The sequence below is a fragment of the Trachymyrmex cornetzi genome, unplaced genomic scaffold (assembly GCF_001594075.2).
Source record: "Trachymyrmex cornetzi isolate Tcor2-1 unplaced genomic scaffold, Tcor1.1 scaffold392, whole genome shotgun sequence".
Lineage (NCBI taxonomy): Eukaryota > Metazoa > Arthropoda > Insecta > Hymenoptera > Formicidae > Trachymyrmex > Trachymyrmex cornetzi.
The window spans coordinates 671,438-681,458 of NW_017298663.1; the positions used below are offsets into that span (position 1 = coordinate 671,438).

Here is a 10,021-nt window from a genome sequence, read left to right on the forward strand (position 1 = left end):
GCGTCGCGTGACGCGCTCAGTGGAAACATACCATAAAGGGGATCCTAAAGCAAAGCTTGAATTCCGACGAAATCACTAGATGTCGCGCTGCGCGCCGCACATCGACATGTCTTTTTATACTGTCACAGCCATCGAGAATGGACCGCTGATAGCAACGGTGGGGGTAGAAAGACGATTAGAGTGAGAGACAGGAATAAAAAGATCGTTCTTTCTCTATTTACTGAAGCCTGATTGGTTGTTGTTAATCCAACAACCAATCAGGCTAGTTGGAAACAACAGTAAACAAAGAAAGAACGATCTTATTATTCCTGCCTCTCACTCTAATCGTCTTTCTACCCCCACCATTGCCATCAGCGGTCCATTCTAGATGTCGATGGTCACAGCAATATCTCACGCAACTATGGCCGGTATTCATAGTCGATTCTTATTTCAAGATCGTCTTAAGTAATGTCTTAAGACGCTAATGCAGCCCTCTGATTGGTTCATGACATATTAAGACTGTACTTAAGACAGTCTTAAATATAAGATCTGACTATGAATACCGGTCAGAGGCCGGTATATACTTATTGTGTGTAAGTACATACTATACTTCTTTCTTTTTCTAACAATTTAACTTTTCTCATGTAATGCATCAGCTGTCATCAGCTTATAAAGGTGCTTTTTCATGCCGACGTTCGACGCTCATTTTCGGCGTCAAAATATGTCACGTGATAGAAATTGGCGAATATCAAGCGTCTATCTTGATATTGTGATTTATTTTGACGCTGAAACAGCTGAAAACGAGTGTTGAGTGTCAGCATGAAAAGGCACCTTAAGTACTTATACAGGGTACCTATTATGGAAATAATCGGAATGAATTCCGATCGGAATTATTCAATTATTCCCTAGATTTCTATTGTGTTTTCTGGGGAAAACGAAATAATTCCGATCGGAATCCATTCCGATTATTTCCATAATAGGTACCAAGGGCTGCGTTCAGGAATTATGCCTAGATAACTCTAGGGTGCATTTTTGCTATAATATACGTAACGTAATCTATAGCTTAGAGTTATCTGGGTGTAATTCCTGAACGCAGCCCTGAATTAAAATGTCGATGACGACCTAACCCAACCGACGCAATGTCGCATCTCTGGGGCTCTATTCTGGAAAAGAAACGTATACGAAAATCTAGAAAAATACTATAGTATATGTAACATATACTATAGCATTTCCCTAGACTTTCGTATACGTTTCTTTTCAAGAATAGAGCCCCTAGTATCTAGACCTCTTGTGTCGTCAAATGAAAAGTATTGGAAAGCACCCATAATCGATCCCCTGATTCCGGCTTTATTCTGCGTTATTCCGAAAAGCGCTAATTTCAATGGGCGAGTTCAAGACGGCAAAACAGCTAGGCATGCTTACCGTGCGATTGAATATGATTGGTTGGATCTATAAGTAACAACCAATTATGTTCATTTGCTTGGCGAGCAGACTAGCTGCTTTCTGATAGCGTTTTCGGCCCGACCGGGTTTGCACCAACCTGGGTTGGATTAATGGCGTTTTGCGCTCTCCTATTGGTAGAACGTGTGACATCAACCAATAGGAAAGATTAATCCAACCCAGGTTGGTGCAAACCCGATCGGGCCGAAAACGCTATGAACTTGAACGCGCCCTATGACGCATTTTCTATTCCGCAGTCAATTTTCGCACCGTGTGATTTCACCCTTACATCTTGTTGTATAGACGAACCCATCACTTCACTATCATTTCACTCATCGAGCTCCATGTTTATGTTAAACAATTTAGTACAATTGAGGTCTGTTTTCTTGTGATTGAGCTAGTATATACTTTTGGAAACTTAAGTGAAATGACATGTTTGATATTTGACAAAAGCAAGAAATCAAGTTCTAGTGCAGTCTAGTGCAGGAATAAAAAACAGTCCTTTGGTAACCTTTGGTGTCGGCCCAGTGAGTAACTCGAAACGAGAGATTTGTTGCTTGATTTGCAACATTAAAGAAAGTTCGGCGAACTTCCGACACTCCTCCCAATACAGAACTCCCGTTTGTGACCTTTCTTCTGTAATTTGATTAAGAGAAATTCAGCGGTGGTTCGCTCGCTCAATGCGTCTATCACGGCAGTGAAACCCCAAGTGACGACGACGACAACTACAACAACAACATCAACAACAACCACCACCCGTAAGTACCATATGTGGCATGTAATTTCTTTCACACCGTGTATGTGCACTCTTGATTCCTGTTACTTGAATCTTATGTTCATTTAACAGCTATTTCATGATTCATGCTACTTTTGTGAGTTCTAAAGCGCTAACCGAGATTGCAAAGACTCTTACAGGTGGGAACAATTAGCAACAGCTGCATTTTCCATAAACAACTTCAATTAATTCAACTCTACGCCATACAATGGCCGAGTCCAGTGACTTGGATCGGCAAATCGAGCAGCTTAAGAAATGTGAGATTATCAAGGAGGCTGAGGTCAAAGCTCTATGTGCAAAGGCACGAGAGATTCTAATTGAGGAGAGCAATGTACAACGTGTTGACTCACCTGTGACGGTAATTATTTCTATTTCTCATAAAAAAGCAATCAGATTGTCAGAATCAGAATGCTAAATATGTTAAATTCTACATGGTGTGTTTTCTTTAGGTTTGTGGAGATATCCATGGACAGTTTTATGATTTGAAGGAACTATTTAAAGTAGGTGGAGATGTGCCAGAAACAAATTATCTTTTTATGGGAGATTTTGTAGATCGAGGTTTTTATAGTGTTGAAACGTTTCTTCTTTTACTTGCATTAAAGGTATGCCAAAATATAAAACAATATCAATCTAATAACGTTAAATGTCTGAATAGCGATTAAGAAGCAAAACACAGGTTGCTTTTTTATTTTATATGAATGTATGAATTTTAATTTATCTGTATATTTGAATAAAAATTATTTAAGAGGAATTAAATCTAAAATAGCTGATAGATATGCTATTATAATATAATTTTATAGTTTATGTCTTGTCACAGGTCCGTTATCCTGACAGAATTACTTTAATAAGAGGAAATCATGAATCACGGCAAATAACACAAGTTTATGGTTTTTATGACGAGTGCTTACGCAAATACGGCAGTATAACAGTATGGCGATATTGCACAGAGATATTCGACTATTTATCATTATCTGCTATTATCGATGGCAAGATCTTTTGTGTTCATGGTGGATTATCGCCTAGTATCCAAACATTAGATCAAATTCGAACTATCGACAGAAAGCAAGAAGTGAGTTACGTTCTGTTCATCATAATTCTTTTGTAACAATCGAATAGAATTGATATTTATTTATTTTGCCTTATTGATGTTGCAGTTTTAATATGTTGTTTGGTTGTATACACCTCACAGATCTGTGACTGTGTATATTTCAAAGCCTCCAAACTGATTTCGTTAAGGTGGTTCTTTAGTAAATCGAGTTACTATAGAAATATCTATTTTCTTTGTACATATAATGAAGTTGAAGTACTTGACGTGTGCAAAATTCTAGGCTAGATTAACGATAAAATGAGAGAGAAAAATATTGAAAATGTAATTTTTAACGTATAACTTAGTGACAGGTAAGGATTGGAAACATTTCTTTGACTGCACACAAACATTGCCATAGATCTTTTTAAAAAAAAACCAGATTATAATAGTTAAAAAATTATGATTGTAATGGTCACGAACAAGTAATAGTAGGTCAACGGCCATTCTGGAAAGATTTAACCCTTCGTGATCATACTTCCTGAGAATTTTACATCGGTCACACAGGGGGCAAAATAGCCCCAACACTTAATTGATTGCTATATTTACAACTTTTATTCTTTAAAATCACAAAAATTACTGAACATTGTAGAACATGGAAATGTAGTGGCAGTTTTTAAAGAATTTAATTTTAACATATTAAAAAAAATTGCAAGATAAAAGTTCTTGAAAGATGCACTTTTTTACTAAAAAGAAATCATAAATTTTTAATTTTTAATACTTTTGATAAAAATTTATGACTATACTCTACAGATATAACACTTTTAGAAAAAAAAATAGTGCAACAGTCCGTGTTTCAAAAAAGGTATTTATTCTGAAGAATAAAGGAAACCATTTTTTTTAAGTGTGAAGTTAATGTATAAAAGAGTATTTATTTAACATAAAAATATGACTTTTTTTTAGAGATGTAAAGCCTCAAACCTTTTTTGGGGTCCCATGGACTCCTGATGACCACAAAGGGTTAATGCTAAAATGGCAAGATATCGATTAACACATAATCTCAACTTATTTTCGTTTGGTGAAAATATAGCTCTTGATTTCATTGCAGATTGCAATAATTTTTCTCTTTTCTCTTCAACTTTCTTTTTTACAAATTTTTCTTTATAAAAATCTCGCTTGCAATGCACATTGTAATTCAACGATGTAATGTTACCAAATTGTCACAAAAACAAATTGTATAAGAAGTATCTTTTTATTTCATCACTTGCACGCTATCGTGTGTTTTGTACTATTTTATTAAGATATACACTTGGTTTTAATGTTTTATCCAATTTATGAAGATGTTTGTGATTTTGGGCCCTGATGAGGTACCCCAAATTTTCGATATTTTACTAAAGAACCATTTTAAAATTGTTATTTTAAAAAGGAATTATAAGTTTCGCTTTTGTAGAAAAAAATTATCAGAATCAGTATCTAAATTCTGTAACTATTAACGACATTGTAGGTATCTGAAAAAGCAGCTTTGCACAACTATTAAATATTCTTTAATGTGATTGGTTTATACATCCGGATAAGGAACTAAGGATGAACCGATCATATTACAGACTCTTACAACAATTGTAAAGCTACTTTTACTACTGAACGCAGCCACTATACATGATAAAAAAGCTACATAATAACATTGTAATGATACTGAACTGTCCCTAAAGTTACAGAATTAATTTGAGGAACTTGTTTGCCCAATCTCTATGGAGAACTAGATTTTATTTTAGCTTGTTTATTGGTATTATTGTTCAAGGTTTCTATCCTCCATGACACATTATTGTGATTAGTTTATTGTGCCTAGTATATTTTTATATCTTGAAATTTATTGTTAATTTATTGTTAATTTTTTATCAGTAAAATATTTTTTAAGTGGCTCTGATAGTGCTGTTGTGCTGAACAAGGAACTTTCATATCGGCTCACCAGTTGTGTAATAATATAAAACGCGAATTTTAACGTGAAAGAAATTACCATAAAATTGTTAATTTAAACAAACATTTAGGGCTACACATCATTTATAAACTATTTTACTGGCAATAGGTTTATTTTATGTTCCTGTACGAGGATTGTTTATTTTATTGACTTCTGCATCAACTTTGTTTATGACTATTTTATCAATTTGACACTTTTTATTTTTATTTAATTTACACTAATTTTTATTTATATGACATTAAAAATGGCTTAATTTCGACCGAAACGTTTATGATTAATTCTTCTGTTAATTGTTAACGGAATTATTTTAAATACAAGACTTTCAGAAAAGTCTCAGTGTTGTGGCTTTATGTTTCTTTTATTTATTGTTATTTTTTAATATTTTTTATTCAAAATTCTTAATGTTAAAATTTCAGGATAACAATAAGTCTTGGTATTGAACTTGAATCTTTTGTGTTTGACGAACAACTGCCTTAGAACTGCCCTATTCAACACCGCACAGTTTCAATATTAATTGAATTTTATTACATTTAAAAGTTTAAAGTCTTTGATTTTTTAAGCGTTGAAATGTTACATATTTCTCATTTAATGGTGCAGGTTCCTCACGATGGGCCAATGTGTGATTTACTATGGTCAGATCCTGAGGATACCCAAGGCTGGGGTGTGTCGCCGCGCGGCGCCGGTTATCTCTTTGGTAGCGACGTGGTAGCTCAGTTCAATTCTGCCAACGATATCGATATGATATGTCGAGCTCATCAACTAGTAATGGAAGGCTACAAGTGGCACTTTAACGAGACTGTATTGACCGTCTGGTCTGCGCCAAATTATTGTTACAGGCACGTAATATTTTTATTTGCAATTTCTCTCTCTAGTAAAATTTTAAATATTGTAAATTACATACAGGGTGTCACAAAAAGGTCAAAATACTGCATTATCTCGGAAAGATGCGTTTTCGGAAAAAAATTGTTCATATAAAAGTTTTAGGGTACGAAGTTACTCATCATATAATATTAGTTAGTAAACAATAAGAATAATATTAAACTGTTGTACCCCTCATAGGGATAATAATGAAGATTCAGGCCGAAGGGTTAGAAATTCACAGAATTAATGTTTGTTAACAAAATTTTAATTACATTCACAAACACTTTACAAAATGTCTTGTCGGTTATTCGCCTTGCGGTCAACGATGTTGCACAGTTCGGCTGTTGCATTGCCGAGAGATAACGTACTGTTTCGTTCGCTATATAGTGTGACACTTTTAGATTATAACTTAACGTACTTGACGCAATGTATCTACGCTTATTACTCGACTTCTGAATTCTCAGTTCACGATACAGGTATACTAATCTAAGATACTGAGTTGGTCAGCTGATTTGAGTCTTGCCCTGGTTCCATTGTCAAATGCGGTCGGTGCTGACCAATCGCATTTGGCAATCAATTGAAATTATGCGACATCGTATGGAAAGAATCATGTGATTGTCGCCACTGTACTACTTGAACGTACTCCTTTTAGTCATAAATCGCGAATTAAACGTTTTTGAAATTATTCGAATTAGGCCGGTGTTCTGAAACTTTAACGCAATCGTGCTACTTTTTAATTAATGATGTTCTATTCTATTCTAAATACTAATTGTAATTATGGCTACAACAAAACTTTGAATGATCTTGAGAATGTCACATTAAGATTACCTTGAGTTTTTTAAAAAGGAAATCATGCTTCATGGATACGCGTGTGCATGTGTATATTCCGAGATATTTAAGGACTCCAAACAGCGGTCGATCAGCCAGCCAAGGGAAGATTAATCCAGGTAATCCAGTAATCATCAGTAATCATCAACCAATTTTGACTTGACCGGCTGAATCATCGATCGCTGTTTGGAGTCCCTAAACAGATCGGAATATACATAAGCGTGAATGCCAAAGGAAATTCACTTTAATAAAGTATAATGAAGAAGTGCAAATCGAACTGTGCGATCTCTGCGTGGTGTACTTTGGATAAGGCCCGGCGTTACTTATACTTTAGTGGCATGTATTTTCGAGTAGTTTTTGGCCAAATGGAACTTAATTATTTTGATATTGGTATGCTATATAGATATATACTGATACAGTTAATATAACTGTTTTGAAAAGGTCTAGACATCAGCTATAAAAATTTTTAATAAAAAATGATAGTTCCCTTTTTTTTAAAGTCAAGGTGACTTTGATGTGATATTCCCAAGATTATTCAAGATCAAGTCACCAGTATCACCACATGATAGATAACTTGGTACCCTACAATTTTTGTATCTGACCAAATATATTACACAATTATTTACAACTAATTTTAAAAAGGCAATTGATTGAAACGATCTTTGAATATCGCCATAACATATAAACCAAAAAAATATTTATGTATAATCTAGTTATAACGATATGATCCTTATGGAAACCTCCCTTTTATAGCAATAGTACGATTTTTGTACCGTTCAGTCTTTAAAGCTTCAGTCTTTATATATTTTGTTTCTGTAAACTTTTTTGTCACTTTTTATCACTTCTACAATTTTAATAAAAGAAATCTTTTTACCCTTCTATCAGTATTATTTTTACGTTTATTAACCTTTTCGATACGACATTATTTTTCGTCACTTTATCTCTGCTATATAAACAGTCAAATTGCGAATAACGGCATTGTACGGGACAATTATGATGCGAACGTCATTTCATCGGAGGAACATAGCAAATTAAATTTTATCGTGTAATGTAAAGTATTGGTGGAAAGAAATCATACTTAAATGTGTTTTATAGTAATAACACTTAAAAAATTGTTAAATTATAGTTGTCATTAGTGCACGGCGAGCACTAATTCAACGCTGGACGTCATAGTCGTCGTAGTATCGAACGGGTTAAAAAATGTATTGGCCGCAGCACAGACTTTTGCATAACGCATAGTGCATAAGCGAATCAACTAATCAGAAGCTTTCCTTTCCTCTCATTCCATGGAAAAGAAGAATTTCGATTGGTTGATTCCCTTATGCACTATGCATTATGCATTATGCAAGAGTCTGTGCTGCGGCCATATGAATGTAATTATAAATATCTGGATACCTAAATCTTTTTATATTAATTATACATTTTATAATTGCAGATGCGGCAATGTAGCTGCAATACTGGAACTAAACGAGCATCTACAGAGAGACTTTACGATATTTGAAGCGGCACCACAGGAAAGCCGTGGAATACCCAGCAAGAAGCCACAAGCAGATTATTTTTTATAAACGCTGTTGTAGAGTATAAAAGAAACCATCAGAATCAAGTCAAAATTGATTTGAAGAATTTGCTTTTCTTCTCTCTCTCTCACACACACACACATACATGCGCGCGCGCGCGCACACACACACACACGAGGGGGGGGGATCAGTTTACATTGTGAAAAGCAACTAAAAATGAGTGAATTAAAGAAAATTTTCTATTATTTTTGATGATATGATTTCTATGATTACGTTGGACCATTTAAATTTGGATGGAACTGCGACAGTATGTGTGACTGTAAAATAAAATAAAATGCCTCAGATTTAAATCGATATGACATCATTATCTTTCACAACTTACGTTTCCGAAAATATTCAATATTGTGTAAAGATATTTAAATAAAAGCAAATTAAACCTTTTTTATGCTTAATGGAAACAAGTTTCATAAGTAATCTTTTGGAATCTCAATGGATTCCCCTTTATCCCCCATAGTAGTTGACGTAAGGTGTTTTGCTTGACACATCTTAGGACCTCTCACCAACTGCGATTAACTTAATCGGTCGGGCAAAAAAGATTTATTTATTGTATTTTAAACTTATTTTTTGGACATACATGTACATATAAATTTCTTTTATATCAGCTTTCTCGTATTTTCATACATATATAATTACATAATATTTCTTTTTATACAAATATACATTTTTAAGACGGACTGCGTCATTAATATTTTTCTTAATTTTTCTACATTTTTCCTTTATTTTTCAATATATTTACAATTTATTTTTATTAATTTTCATAAAGTTTAAATTATTTCATTTCAATAGTAGGTTTATTCGCGTTGCGTGCACTAAGGGCCGATTGTTCCATCTTTTGGTAAATTTTACCTGTGAGGTAAATCTAGTAATCCGTGCATGTGATTGGATAATCTTGCTACTTACCCAACAGATAAAATTTACCAAAAAGTGAAACAACCGGCCCTATGGCTGGAATCGGGGTGATCCCGATTGATCACGGCTCGATTGGACACCACCAATCACAGCGACCGGTGCTTAGGAGCTTTGTAGTCTCAAGCGCTGTGAGTGGTTCGTGTCCAACTGGGTGCCACTCGGCGGAATCAGATTATGCATTGAAGATTGAAATTTGACCAATGAAGACAAAGCAATTTTAGCTCCTATTGTTTTGATTGATCAAACTTCAATCTTCAATCTCAATCTTCAAAGCATAATCTGATTCCGGCCTAATTTCACCGTCTTATGCGGGGTCTACAATAGAAGTCGTAGCAGTCGTAGGGTCTTAAGTCGTAGAAAATTGACCAATCATAGTCGATTATTCTTTTCATATTCTACTGTGATTGGTTAATTTTCTACGACTTAAGACTCTACGACTGCTACGACTTCTATTGTAGACCCCGCATAAAATGTACTTAAATTTTGGTTCAACCGACTCCTCATGAGGAATAAGTCCTTACTTTACATCGAATACTTGATACGCGTAGTAACTTTCTATTAAATTACCCTAAAGCTAATAATCCATTGGAGTAATAGTCCATTGGAATTGGCCAATCGCCATCTGTCGTCCAACAAAATGACAAATGCGATTG

The 10,021-nt window shown here is 34.5% G+C and overlaps 1 protein-coding gene across 1 annotated transcript; it reads left to right on the plus strand.

The window, feature by feature from the left end:
• Window positions 1–1,710: 1,710 nt before the first annotated feature.
• On the plus strand, window positions 1,711–8,456 carry Pp4-19C (protein phosphatase 19C). The gene is made up of 7 exons (XM_018512100.1): window positions 1,711–1,946; window positions 2,072–2,177; window positions 2,325–2,552; window positions 2,644–2,796; window positions 3,012–3,263; window positions 5,791–6,029; window positions 8,318–8,456. Exons 3-7 carry the CDS (start codon window positions 2,403–2,405, stop codon window positions 8,445–8,447), a joined length of 924 nt encoding a protein of 307 aa, XP_018367602.1. The 5' UTR covers window positions 1,711–1,946; window positions 2,072–2,177; window positions 2,325–2,402; the 3' UTR covers window positions 8,448–8,456.
• The last annotated feature ends 1,565 nt before the right edge of the window (window positions 8,457–10,021 follow it).